The 13,958-nt window shown below is 51.1% G+C and overlaps 1 protein-coding gene across 1 annotated transcript; it reads left to right on the plus strand.

Annotated features, from left to right (window-relative positions):
- Positions 1 to 85: 85 nt before the first annotated feature.
- Positions 86 to 13,958, plus strand: CHTF8 (chromosome transmission fidelity factor 8). Its single transcript, XM_029074881.2, is given in 7 exon segments — positions 86 to 162; positions 11,101 to 11,158; positions 11,437 to 11,554; positions 11,992 to 12,007; positions 12,010 to 12,033; positions 12,036 to 12,124; positions 12,126 to 13,958. Coding segments are annotated over 6 exon segments (855 nt in total). The 5' UTR covers positions 86 to 162; positions 11,101 to 11,135; the 3' UTR covers positions 12,711 to 13,958.

The raw sequence follows: 13,958 nt of genomic DNA on the forward strand, positions 1-13,958 counted from the left end.
CGGGCCGGGCCCACGTGCGCCGGGCTTTGACCCGGAAGCGGAAGCGCGGCGGCTCGGGCCCGGAAGTGCGCAGGCCGCGGGAGCGGCGGCGGCGACGGCGGCGGGAGGTTCGGTTGTTGCCCGTGGGCCGCGAGGCGCCGCCTTCGGGGGCCGCCGTGGCAGGTCAGGCCCCGGGCGGGGAGCGCGGGGCGGCCGGCGGCGGCGGCGGCGGCGCGGGGGAGGCCGGCGGGGGAGGCGGGCGGGAGGCGGCCCGGCCGCGGGGAGGAAGGGCGGGGGAGGGAAGAGGCGGGCGCGCGGCGCGCTGAGGAGAATGGCGGGCGGCCCGGAGGGAGGGAGGGCGGGCGGGCGCGCGCGCGCGGGGGGGGAGGGGCGCGCGCGCGAGCTGAGGGAGCCAGGCCGGCGGAGGGCGCGCGCTCTCTGAGGCGGCGTTGGGGGGGGGGGGGGGGCGACGGGAAAGAAACCCTGGCCGGGCCCGCGGGCAACCACAGCCCCGGAGGCCCCGACCCTCGGCCCCGGGGGGGACAGGGACAAGGACGGGAGGCCACAGGGAGCCGGAGTGGGAGTATTAGTAGCGGGGGGCGGGGGGGAGGGGGGAGGGGGAAGTGACAGGAAAGGGGCGATCGGAGGGGGAGGTTCAGGGCGACGAGGACCGACACTGTTAGGAGGATTGGTAGGGGTAGGAGTAGTATTGGGGGAGCGGGGGCAGAGAGGAAAGGGACAGGAAAGGGGCGATCGGAAGGGGAGATTCAGGGCGAGGAGGACTGCCAGGAGGAGGAGGGGCGGGGGGGAAAGGAAAGTGACAAGAAAGGGGCGATCGGAGGGGGAGATTCGGGGCGACGAGGCCTGCCAGCAGTAGTAGTAGTAGTAATATTAGGAGGGCCGGGGGGAGAGGAAAGTGACAGGAAAGGGGCGAACGGAGGGGGATATTCAGGGCGACGAGGACTACCATTGTTAGTAGTAGTAGTATTAGGAGGGCCGGGGGGCAGGGGGGAGAGGAAAATGACAGGAAAGGGGCGATCAGAGGGGGAGGTTCAGGGCGACGAGGACTGACTGTAGTAGTAGTGGTAGTAGTATTAGGAGGGCCGGGGGGGAGAGGAAAGTGACAAGAAAGGGGATGATCGGAGGGGGAGATTCAGGTCCAGGAGGACTGCCAATAGTATTAGTATTAGGAGGGCCGGGGGGAGAGGAAAGGGACAGGAAAGGGGCGATTGGAGCGGGGCATTCAGGGCCAGGAGGACTACCATTAGTATTATTAATGTTAGTAGTAGTGTTATTAGTATTAGGAGGGGCGGAGGGGAGGAAAGTGATAGGAAAGGGGCAATCGGAAGGGGACATTCAGGTCGAGGAGGACTACCAGTATTATTATTAGTATTAGTAGTAATGTTGGTATTTGTTAAGCGCTTACTGTGTGCAGAGCACTGTTCTAAGCGCTGGGGTAGATACAGGGTCATCAGGTTGTCCCACATGAGGCTCACAGTTAATCCCCATTTTACAGAGGAGGTAACTGAGGCACAGAGAAGTTAAGCGACTTGCCCACAGTCACACAGCTGGCAAGTGGCAGAGCTAGGATTCGAACCCATGACCTCTGACTCCCAAGCCCAGGCTCTTTCCACTGAGGCACGCTAGTAGTATTAGTAGTAGTGTTATTAGTATTAGGAGGGGCGGGGGGGAGAGGAAAGTGACAGGAAAAGGGCAATCGGAGGGGGACATTCAGGTCAAGGAGGACCGCCATTAATATTAGTATTAGGAGGGGCGAGATGAAAGTGATGGGAAAGGGGCCTTCGAAGGGGGAGATTGAGGTCGAGGAGTACTTCCACTATTCTTAGTAGCATGATTAGTAGTAGTATTAGGAGGGGCGGGTGGGCAGAGGATAATGACAGGAAAGGGATGATCGGAGGGGGAGATTCAAGTCGAGGAGGACTGCCATTATTAGCAGTATTAGTATTAGGGGAGTATTATTAGTATTAGAGGCGGGGAGGGAGGAAAGTGACAGGAAAGGGGCGATCAAAGGGGGAGATTCAGGTCGAGGAGGACTACCATTATTAGTGGTAACATGATTAGTAGTATTAGGAGGGGCAGGAGGAAAGTGACAGGAAAGGGGCAATCGGGGGGAGATTCAGGTGGAGGAGGAGTGCTATTAGTAGTAGTAGTAGTATTGGGAGGGGCGGGGGGAGAGGAAAGGGGCATTTGGAGGAGGAGATTCAGGTCGAGGAGGAGTACCATTATTAGTATTAGTATTAGAGGCAGGGGGCGGGAGGAAAGTGACAGGAAAGGGGTGGTCGGAGAGGGAGATTCAGGTCGGGCAAGGGAGGCGGCTGGGCTGGGGCTGAGGGATCGGGAAGGACTGGACGGGTGGGGAGGGAAATAAGCATTCATTCAATCATATTTACCGAGCACTTACTATGTGCAGAGCACTGGACTAAGCGCTTGGAATGGACAATTGGGCAACAGATAGAGATCATCCCTGCCCAACCACAGGCTCACAGTCTAAACGGGGGAGACAGACGGCAAAACAAAACAGAACAAGACAACAAAACATCAGTGGTATTTCGTTATTGATGATGATGCCATTTGTTAAGCGCTTACTGTGTGCCAAGCACTGTTTTAAACGCTGGGGAGGAAACAAGGTGATCAGGTTGTCCCATGTGAGGCTCACAGTCTTAATGCCCATTTTACAGTTAAGTGCTTACGATGTGCCAAGCACCATTCTAATAATAAGAATAATGATGGTATTTGTTAAGGGCTTACTATGTGCAAAGCACTGTTCTAAGCCCTGGGGGGGATACAGGGTAATAATGGTATTTGTTAGGCGCTTACTCTGTGCCAAGCGCTGTTGTAAGCGCTGGGGGGGTGGATACAAGGGGATTCAGGTTGTGCCCCATGGGGCTCACAGTCTTAAATCCCCATTTTACAGATGAGGTAACTATCAGGGTGTCCCACTGGGGGCTCACAGCCTTCATCCCCATTTTCCAGATGAGGGAACTGCGGCCCAGAGAAGTAAAGTGACTTGCCCCGGGCTCTTGCCGCTAAGCCACGATGCTTCTCTAGGGAAAGGGTGACTGGAGCGGGGAGGGGTCGGGAAAAGAGGGGCAACTGGATGGGGGTGGGGGGAGGGGTCGGGAAAAGAGTGGTAGCCAGAGTCGGGGGAGGCCGGTAATTGGGAAAGGGAGGCCAGAACGCGAGGGGTGGAGGCTCAGAGGGAAAAGACACCATGGGAAAAGAGGGAAGATTGGGGCGCGATGTGCGGGGGCAAAGGGTGGCAAAAGAGGGTGGCGCTGCTTTGAAGAAGGTTAGACGGATGAGGAGATGCAATCGGAGGAGAGCTGGAGCAGCGTTTAAAACCACTCCGACCGAAAAGTCTCCTCCATGTGTGCAGCTCTCGATGTTGTAGGACAGGCCTGCTCCAACATAAATGAATAAAGCGTGTTGGGAAAGTAGCACATGCACCGCATAGTAGTCACACACCTTTCCCAAACAACCTCCCTTCCCTATTGAAACGTGCCAAAGCATTCCGTTTCAGAAGTGGGGTCCGGCCTTCCATCGGAGGGAAGCTTCACTTCTCCGTGCAATGAGTTCTCACCACATCTCATTTATTTACAACCCCTAAAGATGGGGTGCCATCTAGATGGTCCCATAGGCAATTCCCTAGTAAAGTGTATCCATCACCTATTCCCTGAGCAGGCTTTAACCCTCACAGTTGCTTAAGAAAGCAAAAAAAAAATTTCAGTTCATTGCTCATGATTGCAAATTACTATAGTTACTTCTGTGGCAAAAAACAGCATACACATCTCTTCCTCATGTGAGTGACTTTAATCAGTAGTATCTGTTGAGTACTTACTAAGTGCTTCTTTTTTTTAATGGTATTTGTTAAGTGGTAGGTGCCAGACATTGACCTAAGCTCTAGGGTAGATACAGCCCTTATGAAAAAGTACAATATAATAGACTTGGTAGACACATTCCCTGCCCACAATGAACTTACAGTCTAGAGAGGCAGACAGATATTAATATAGTTAAATTACAGATAGGTACATTCGTGATCTGAACCGCTTGGCCATCTAGTGAAATCTGATTGTCCGTGTTTAAAAGTCCACTGTGTATTTTTGATTCTCACAGTTATCACTCTGGCTTCCAAGACCACCTGCTGCTCCTATACACTTAGATTCTCAAGTCGACTGACTACATGCCACAGTGGCGCTTCCTGTTAGAAAAGTCCCCAACGATACCCTGAAATCAAGATGTTGGAGAGAATGTAGTAGTAGTGCCATTTCCTGTTTCCGAGGGGACCACAGAAAAATGAAGGAACATTTTCCACGAGAAAGCTAATTCACAATGTGAATGTTAGTAGAGAAGGGGGATATATAAAAGGAGCTTTCTAATTAAAGAGTGAGAAAATTGACATTTTTAAGTTTGCCTTAATGCACTTAAAAGGTCATTTAATTCCCTTTGTTACGAGAGAGTTTTATAAATTTCACATTATGTCAGTGCCCTTCTGAAAACTAAGTCAGCCCCATTATTGTCATAGTATAATATTTTTTCTCTTTCCACCCTCTCTCCCCGCTGCGAGCCGAATGAAAGCTTTTGTGCCTTTGGAGAAGCATATGAATTTTTCCTAAGTTAAAGAGTTGCTTCTTTGCCCAGGGTTGAAGGATTGCTTATCAACTGCAGCTTCACATAGACACTCCCCCACCCCTGCCAGAAATAATGACTCCAGCCACGGAGTGGAGGCATCCAAAAAAAAATATGTACCTGAGGATTATATACCTGATGCAGTGCTCTTTTTTTATGAAATTTGTTAATCGCTTACTTTGTGTCAAACACTGTTCTAGGCACTGGGATAGATACAAGCTAATTATGCCAGATATAATCCCTGTCCCTCATGGGCCTCATGATCTAAGTAGAGGGGAGACCAAGTACTGAATCCCCATCATGTAGTTGGGGAAACTGAGGCAGAGAGAAGTTTTGACTTGACCAAGGTCACACGGCAGGGAAGTTGGCAGAGCCAGGGTTAGAATCCACGTCAGCTGGGCCTTGCTGCTTCCCTTCTAGTCCCACAGCCCTCTTCATATTGTAAGCCACGGCCCCCTTATGACAGTTCTTGGCTGAGGAATGGAGCAGTAAGCTGGTTTCCTCAGCCTCCTGGTCTTCATGGCCGTTACTCTGTGAATTGCAGTGCCATAGCCAAATGATCCAATTAAAACTCTCAAGAGTTTGACAACCACTAGCTGAATGCTATTTAAAAAACGTTTAATCTAGGGGGGTAGGGCACATCTATTTTGGTAATAAGCATCTTTAAGCCTACTGTTTCATAGATAGGGCCTAACCACGACCAAGTAGAGTCATCTTTGAAAATGAAGGACAGCTATATCGATTTTAGGCAAAAGAACATAACCAGCCCTTCATTTTTTAATGGAAAGCATGGTTTTCCAAATTGGAGTTCTTTCTTTAAAGAAATTTGGGGAAATGAGCTAGGTCAGTAGTCAAAAGGAGTTTTAATCTCTGTATCTAGTTTCATTTCTCTGGACTAGGTTACCTCTTCAAGCTAAATTTTTCATTCCCAAGTAAGGAAAACATCCAGCGGGCATCACTGTTTCCTGCCCACTATCCTAAGTAGTTCTGAGCCCATTTCAACTCTATTCCAGTAAAGCTCTGATCAGTCCATTTTGCATTTGCCATGGTCTTCCTCCATACTCTGGCTTCGGGGGGAAAATGGGGGGAATTTCCCGGCAGCAGGGTTTCTGATGTGGTTGGTCCGGACCAGTCCAAGTTGGGGCTCCAGTGGATTAGGTGCAAAGGTGAACCTTGCAGCAAAGAGCTGAGCACTCTTCCTCTGCAGATCTAGCTACCAATATATATAGCTCTCGGTTTCTTCCTAAAAACGTTCGCAGCTGAACTTGCACAAGAAGCTGGAGGGCCTAGTGTGAAGAGCCAGGGACCTGGGAGTCGGAGGACTTGGGTTCTAATCCTACAACCTCCGACAGCCGGCCATGTAACCATGGACAAGTCACTTATTTTCTCTGTGCCTCAGTTTCCTCATCTGAAAAATGAGGATTCAATCCGTGTTCACTCTCCTACTTAGACTGTGGGCTGGACTGTGTCCAATCTGATCATTTTAGACTTACCCCAGCACTTAGGACAGTGCTTGATGTAGAGTAAGTACTAACGGATACCATAATTATTGTTATTATTTGGGAAAATGAAAAATTAAAGAATAGCCTACATCCATCCAAAAAGGGTGGGATTTTTAAATGACAAAATTCTTAGGCCAGTGGGAGAAACGGGTGTGCTCTTGGGCAAAGTGTTTTGAAGATTTTTTCAAAACTGAACCAGAGCTGGCTTCAAAAATATCCACACTATTCACTAATCCAGAGAGTCACTGCCCCCATGCTCTAGCAACCAAATCTCCAAATTTTGAGTGGTATTTTTTTCTGGGTTGAACTCTTATTGTTTAGCATCTTTTGCTTTATTTAGGTAAACTTCTCCCCTTTACAGATTGATTTCTGTAAAGTCACAGTAGGCATATCTCAAGCTTCAAAAGTTGGTTTATGGAACCAGCTACAAGCCCCCTAATTTCCAGTCTTAGTCTTTTATTTTTCCCCTCCAACTGCCCTCTACGGAACAGAGTTAGGTGTTAAAAATCAAGTTTGGAAAGGTTGTGTGGGGCATTTATCCACGATCACTCCCAGAGGTCTTCAGTTATCAAGAGAACCCATGAACCAATGACTCACAGCAGAAGGGAAATTAAAAACCCGATTTTTTCCTGTTTCAAATACAGAAACTTATTGGGTGATCTTGGCCAAATCAGTTCCTCTTTCCGTGCTTCCAGTTATTCCACTTTCTTCTTTTTTAAAACTGTGAGTTACCGTGAAAGCGAAGATGCTGTAAGTCCTGCGTAGGCTTGTTGGAAGTATAGACATTTTCTACTGAGTTTTATTACCCTTTCGACATCTAGTGCAAATTGAAATTCATTTTGGATCCATTACTTTTCAGCCTTTCCAGAGAAGTGATTTAAACTCATGCAAATGACATCTCAGGAGCACATCGTATCCTGCTCCTTCACATTTGTTTGTGTAATCAATTAATCATGGTGTTCCTTAAATATTTAGTTGCCAAACATCCTGCAGTGCACTGGGGTCGATACATGATAGATTGGATGTAGCCACCATCCTACACAGGGCTCAGAGTTGGCGAAATAAAGACAGCAGCAGGTATTTTATCCCCATTTTACAAATGAGGAAGTTGGGACAGAGAGATTGTGACTTTTCCAAGGTCACACAGCAGGTCGGAGGCAGAACTGGGATGAAAACCCAAGTCTCTTGCCTCCCCATCCCACAATAACTTGCATTATAACATGAATAATTAGTCCAAAATTAACAAAGCCATTTATCTTAGTTTGATATGTGTATATTTTACTTTGCATCTCTTACTTAATGCATACCCCCCTTTAACATACATCTCCTTCATTTTGAGCCCCACAATGCCTCTGCTATGTATTAAACACATGAGTCAAAATGTACTGTCCCCTTGGAAATGTGCTTCCGGAGACCAGAGCTGGCCCAGAAGCAGCATGGCCTAGTGGAAAGAACATTGGACTATTCCGCCACTTGCCTGCTGTGTGACCTTGAGCAAGTCCCTTTAACGTCTTTGGGCCTCAGTTTCCTCATCTTGAAAATGGGATTAAGATACCTGTTTTCCTTACCACTTAGTCTATGATCAATGGGTGAGACGGGGACTGTCTGATCTAATTGAACCATGTCTATTGTAGTGCTTTTAGAGAAATTGGCACGTAGTAAGCTCTTAAGTATCACTATTACTATTACTATTATTGCTATTACAGACTCCCAAGAAGCTGGCTCAGTAGACAGTAGGAGTGACAACAGACGCTCAGTTCCCAGCTACCAGCCATGCATTTTTCCTAGCCTAGTCAGTGGGCAGGTATTTGCTTTCACCAGTGGCCCATTTAGAATTTATCAGCAACCAACTTCCTCACTTTCTCATTCCCACTATTCCTCTTGTGCCAGCTTCTGCCCTTAGAAATTCCTAACTCTGTCCAGCTAGCGCTTCTGCCATGAGGTCTCTTGCTCCTGAATTCTGTACTCGGATTGCAATTCAGGTGAGGCCCATAATGCAGTCAGCCCACGGTACTTGAAAAGGCAGCACGCTTAATTGTATCATGGGGTGCTTTTTTCCCATAGAGTTGCATGTTATAAATTACATGTTACTGGGAAAGTAATGAGAGATCCCTTTGTGCTGCATACTCTAAAGTTTACGTAAACATCACTTAATTATTGTTTAATCCTTATTAAAAGTCATTCATAGAGTTGTAATAAGATTTCCAAGTCTTTGCGGAGGCAGTAGTAGGAGCTTATTCTGCTGACTGGTAGGTTTGAGAGCTGCGTCCGTGTCCTCTTAAGAGCCCCTAACTTGCTCTGGACACCTTTGAACTTCTGTCTCCATAAGAGTTTTCTTCTCTCACATTTATAAATTCATCCACTTCCTCGAAAATTGCAGAGTTATTTAACCCCAAATTTCACCTGACAGAGGAGAAGCCATAACTTCGCCAGTTTTAGGATCTTGCAATGATGAATTGGACAGTCGAAGTTGGATGAGATCCTCACTTGAGAGTGATTTTTCTGAATGAGACGCTATTAGCTCATCAACTCATACATCCAATTCTGTAGACCGAAAGCCCTTCCGTAGACCGTAAGCTCCTTGTGGCCAGGGATGGCCTCAACCAATTGGTGTACTTCCCAAGCTTTTAAATATCCTCTTCTGCACACAGTAAGTCCTCAGTAAATGCCATTGAGAGGTTGACTGATAAATTAAGGTGCCTCTCCAATTCAGCAGTTTGTCTGCTCAGGTCAGAAATCTTCCAGGATCCTGTCATTTTTATTTGGTTAATCTCAGTCCAGGTAAGGAGGGAGTGACTTACCTCCAAACCCCTCATAGACTCTATACAAAAGAGCTGCTCTGCCCCTGCCCCTAGCCACTGCCCACCAATGTCCTCCAGCATTTTTTTCTTGGTTTGCTTTTGAAGTTCCATGAAAGGATTTGTGAAGCCCAGGAATCTCTCTCTCTCTCTCTCTCTCTCTCTTGGTTTTTTTGAGGACGAGATTGTCCCCGATTAAAGCCCTTTTTTGATTTTAAAAATCACAGTGCTTCCAAGCAAAAGATTAAAGAATGCAGCTCTATGAGGTTGATGAGGCAGGAGTTTTCTGTGGAAGCACTTACATCTCTTCGCAAGCTATCAATCAACATTACCTGTTTGCAGTTTTTTTTCTTCAGGATGTTCAAACCTGCTGATTAACTGCCCTTTACTTTCTCAGCTTCATGGCTAATAGTTGCTCACACTAGACGCTGCCTGAGGCAAGTGTATTTTTGAAATTAATTTTTATCTTTCTTGGCAAGCCTAAGGCTACATGCCAGTCTGACATTAGCGAGGTAAAAACGGCGACAACATTCTGAGAATCTGTACCACTGATCTCATGTCTGAAACTGCCCTCGGAACTCTGAACCCTGATACCTTTGGCCTCTCGGGAAGGCGGCGGAATAGTTTGCCAACGTTCCTGCTTCTCCAGCGGGCCAGTTCCCTGGCATTAGAAGGGGATAGGCAGAGCAGAAGTCTCTGACTGCCCAGTCAGTAGCTGACAATTGGGTGGCACCGGGCTAGTTAGGCAGGGGCCCAGAGACGTGACCTGACACCGGATCGGTCCGTCCGCACAACTCCAGCCCTGTGGACCAAAAATGCTCCGATCAGTTCCGTTCTTAGAACCTTTCAAACACAAGTTCTAAGGAAGTTAGTCTTACCCCGTGCAGACAACACCCACTCAGTTCCCCCCACGCATCTCGTATTTATTGGGAGCTTATCGGGTGCAGGGCACTGTACAGGGCACTTGGAAAAACTCATCCGAGGTACAGTCTGCCGAACAGGCAGGTGAGCCGACTTCAGAGTTCCTGGGGCAGGTTCAGAGGTGAGGGTGATGGGGCAAGTCTCCAAAACTACTGGCTTTCTCTCCCGGCCAATACTAGGTTGGCACGTTGGAAGTGATCCCTAGACCTCGTTCATTCTGTCGTAATTATTGAGCGCTTACTGTGTGCTGTGTACTAAGTGCCTGGGAGGGTACAGGATAACAACAGACAGACCCATTCCTGCCTATAACGAGCTCACAGTCCAGAACCTAGCTTTTGAACTCATTGTTAAGCTGGGATCCTCGAGGATGTCGCCGCCTCCCCGTTTTGCGCGGACTACCCCACAGCAGCCTACCGGCAGTCCGATTTCAACCCCAAACGCCTCCGTTGTCCATTTTTCAGATTGGGCTTTCTTCCCACCAAAAGCATATCCAGTTAAGTGAGGTTCCATCCACTTCAGCCCAGAGGTCCAACAACCTGTTGTGTAGTTCTTTAGTTAGCCACAGGATGGCAAAACCGTATCAGAATTCACTGGAAAAGGCCTTAAAAAGGGGACTTGCTCTACCCAGGAAAGGCTACATTTAATCCAGAGCCAATTCCAGCCATCCTTCCCACGTCCTCTAGAGACTCTGGATTTTCTCCAACAGTGGGACCTCTAGGCTCACCCCAGTTGAAACCGAAGGCCCCACCCCCCACCCCATAGCCTTCAGCCAACGTGGGCCCCATAGCATGAACACGGTCATGGAAGAGATCCCTCTCTTCCAAGCTAAACCAGCCCGTGGCCGTGAAAACGTTCGCCGGGTTTGTTTGTTTGTGATTCCTAGCTCAGTATGGATCCCAGTTGACCTTTAGAGGAAGTTTCTCTGCAAAGGCCGGCACCCCCAAGACAAAAAGCTTCTCAAAGTGGAGTTTGATCGCCTTAGGTCTCTCCTTCACTTTGCTTTAGAGCCCAGGACTAGGCGGATCTTGGATGTTGAAGATGCATCCCAAGTGTAATGGAGGACCTGTTCACATCTACTCATGGTGGTTGGGAAAATAGAAAAGAGGTTTGCCGTCTTTAAACCTGTAAAGAGGAGAAGTGGTTTGGAAATGTGGAGTAGCCACTCGCTGGGAACGGTATAAACGGTAATGCTTTGGGAAGAGAAGGGAGCCCCGAGGGGAGCTTCTAATAAATCTCTTCCTTTCTCTTCTCAGCTTGTCTTCGGTTTGTCGGCTAGAGGAGAGTCCCCATGGTGCAGATCGTGATTTCCAGGTGAGCACAGTTGGAGTCCTTGCAGGGTAGTGTGAGCAGTTGAAGATGGAGAGGTTTGACGTTTCTTCAAAGAGCTAGGATCCCCGAGTGCATTTGCACAGATCCTTGCATCACAACCTACAAATTCAGGTTTTAACCCGCCGACCACGTCCCTAAGAACTCTTCATTGAGAAAGAGTACCTCTGGGCCTTGTATGGTGGTGCCCCCGATTACTCCAACATACTGCACCCCCCCCTCGCCCCTCAAAAATATTGTAACCACCAGCCCTTTGCTTGCAGTACTGGGTCTGGAGACCTGGCAGAATGGGTGCTGATGGAGCTGCAGGGGGAGATCGAAGCTCGCTACAGCTCCGGATTAGCTGGAAACCTCCTGGGAGACCTGCATTACACCACCGAGGTGAGGGGGCCTTTCCTTACCTGCCTAAAGCCTCAGGAAATCGACTAGACCAAATGGCCCTACCAGAATCAAAAGCGGGAGCTTCCCCTAGGTTTTGTCATGTGAGGTCTGGCTCATGTCCTCAGGAATCCAACTGTGCTCCTCCTCCCCTATCCTCTCTCTCTGTTAGAGGTCCGGTCTGGCTTGCCGGAAGCAGAGGAGTCACGTTTCTGAAAGTTGCCGGATTTATCTCGTAGGTGGGGAGATGCACTGGGGATTTCTTCTGCGGGTCTGAAAGATGCCTAGCGGGCGAGTTTAAAGTATTCTGAAAAAATGGCGAGTTGTGGCAGCTGAGGAGAATTGGGGGCAAGAACGAGAGTGCTTCAGCAGCTTGTGGGCTCGCCTGCGGGGCTGACTGGCTGTGGACTTCAGGCGTGTGTGTCTGTTTTTTTCCAAAGGGAATTCCGGTTCTGATTGTGGGCATCATATCCTGTATGGAAAATTATCCGGCTGGAGAAGCCGTTTGCCGTTCTGATCAAATGTGGTGCAGGGGAGCCGGAATGTGATGAAAGTGGCAAAGAGCCGCCATCCACCCCGATACCAAGTGACCGCGCTAATCAAGAACAAGATTCTCTTCAAACCCCGCCCGAAACCCATCATCACTAACGTCCCAAGAAAGTATGAAGGAGCCAGCAGATTTTTTCTAGAGAGCGGCCAACTCCATGGACTCGTGCCCCCACTGCCGCCAGAGACGGATGGATGGTGTCCTGGGTTACACCTATGGCTCCATTTTGAATGCTGGGAAGCCGATCCTTTCCCTAATGGCAGCCAAACTCTCTCGGGGGAAATCTGGGGCCTTTCCCCAAGACCAACCGGCCCCTTAGCCAGGAACCTTCTCCTTTCCCCAAGCCTTCAGGTCCACTTGCCTCAAATCCAGCAGCGTTCCAACTCACCCCATGAACAGGAACCCGGCCCCCTTCCCCCAGCCTGCCCGGCGGGGGCCTGGGTGTGGGCTCGGGGCCCTTTCCCGAGGTCCGCCGGCCCAGCTCTCGGTCTTAGAGGGAGCGGGCTTTCGGGGACGGGCCTCTACCCCCAATCCCAGGGCTGGTGGCCACTTGGGCCCCCGGCCCTCGACCCCAGAGCCGGTGGTTTTTCTAGGCACGGCCACGGGTTCTGACCCCTAGGGCGGCTGGCTTCCTGGGCGCCGGTCCCGGGGGTCTGATCCCAGGGCTGGCGGTTTCCTGGGCAGCGGTCAAGGTTCTGACCCCAGATCGGGGGCTTCCTGGGCACCGGTCGCGGTTCCGATCCCAGGGGGGGTAGTTTCCTAGGCAGCGTGGCCGGGTCCGACCCCCGGGCGGGGGCTCGCCTGGGCTCGGGGCCTGGGCTGACCTCAGGGTGGGGGCTTCCTGGGCTCCGGCCAGGTCCCGACCCCAGGGCGGGAGGCTTGTCTAGGCGCGGCAGGCCCAGGCTTAGACGCCAGGGCCGGCGGCCGTCTGGGGCCGGGCCCGGGCCGCGGCCCAGGGCCTGACCTGAGAGCCACTGCCCGCATGGCTTCGGGTCCGGGTCTGACCTGAGAGAGGTGGCATCCATAGGCCCGGGATCCAATTCCAAACCTCAGGCCAGGCGGCCCTGGGCACAGGTCCCGCTCTCAACCCCGGGCAAGTGGGTTTCTGGGCCCAGGCCGAACCTCAGAGCAGGGGGTCCCTTGGGCCCGGGCCTCCGGTCCCAACCCCAGGCCCGACGTCCCTTGGGCACGGGGCTCGGTCCCAACCCGAGGACCGGGGGTCCCTTGAGCACTGGATCTGGGCTTGACTTGAGAACGTCTGCATCTCTGGGCGTAGACCTTGCCCCATCCTCAGAGCAGCTGGCCTCTTAGGTACAAATTCATCTCCTTTCTCGCAGTCGGCTGGAATCTGGGCTCAAACTCAACGTCTATGGCCAGGGCAGCTGGGCCTTCCGGTCCTGGCTCCAGAGTGGGCGGCCTTCCGGGCCCAAACCCAGCCCCCATGGCAAGAGCTACCGGCCCCATGGGTCCTAGTTCAGCTCCTTTTCCGAGAGCGGCCGGCCCCATGGGTGGAAACGCGGCTTCCTTTTCGAGAGGAGTCGGACCCATGGGCCCAAATCCAGGTACCTTTTCCCAGCCCTCTGGGCCCCCTTGCTCCAAACGCAGCTACCTTCTCCCGGTCCATTAGGCCGCAGGGTCCCAACCCGAGCAACTTCCCACGGTCTACCGGTCTCCCAAGGTCCAGAGTCCGCCTGCCTTCCCCCCGATCTGCCGGCCCCATGGCTACCTTCCCCCGAGCCGTTGGTCCCCAAGGCCCGAGTCCGGCTTGCCTTCCCAGGCCCGGTGGCCCGATGGGTGCCGGTCAAGTTCCCTTTCCCCGGTCAGCTGCTGGCCCCTTGGCCCCACTCCAGCCCCTTTCTT

Source organism: Ornithorhynchus anatinus, chromosome 11 (assembly GCF_004115215.2).
Source record: "Ornithorhynchus anatinus isolate Pmale09 chromosome 11, mOrnAna1.pri.v4, whole genome shotgun sequence".
Classification (NCBI taxonomy): domain Eukaryota; kingdom Metazoa; phylum Chordata; class Mammalia; order Monotremata; family Ornithorhynchidae; genus Ornithorhynchus; species Ornithorhynchus anatinus.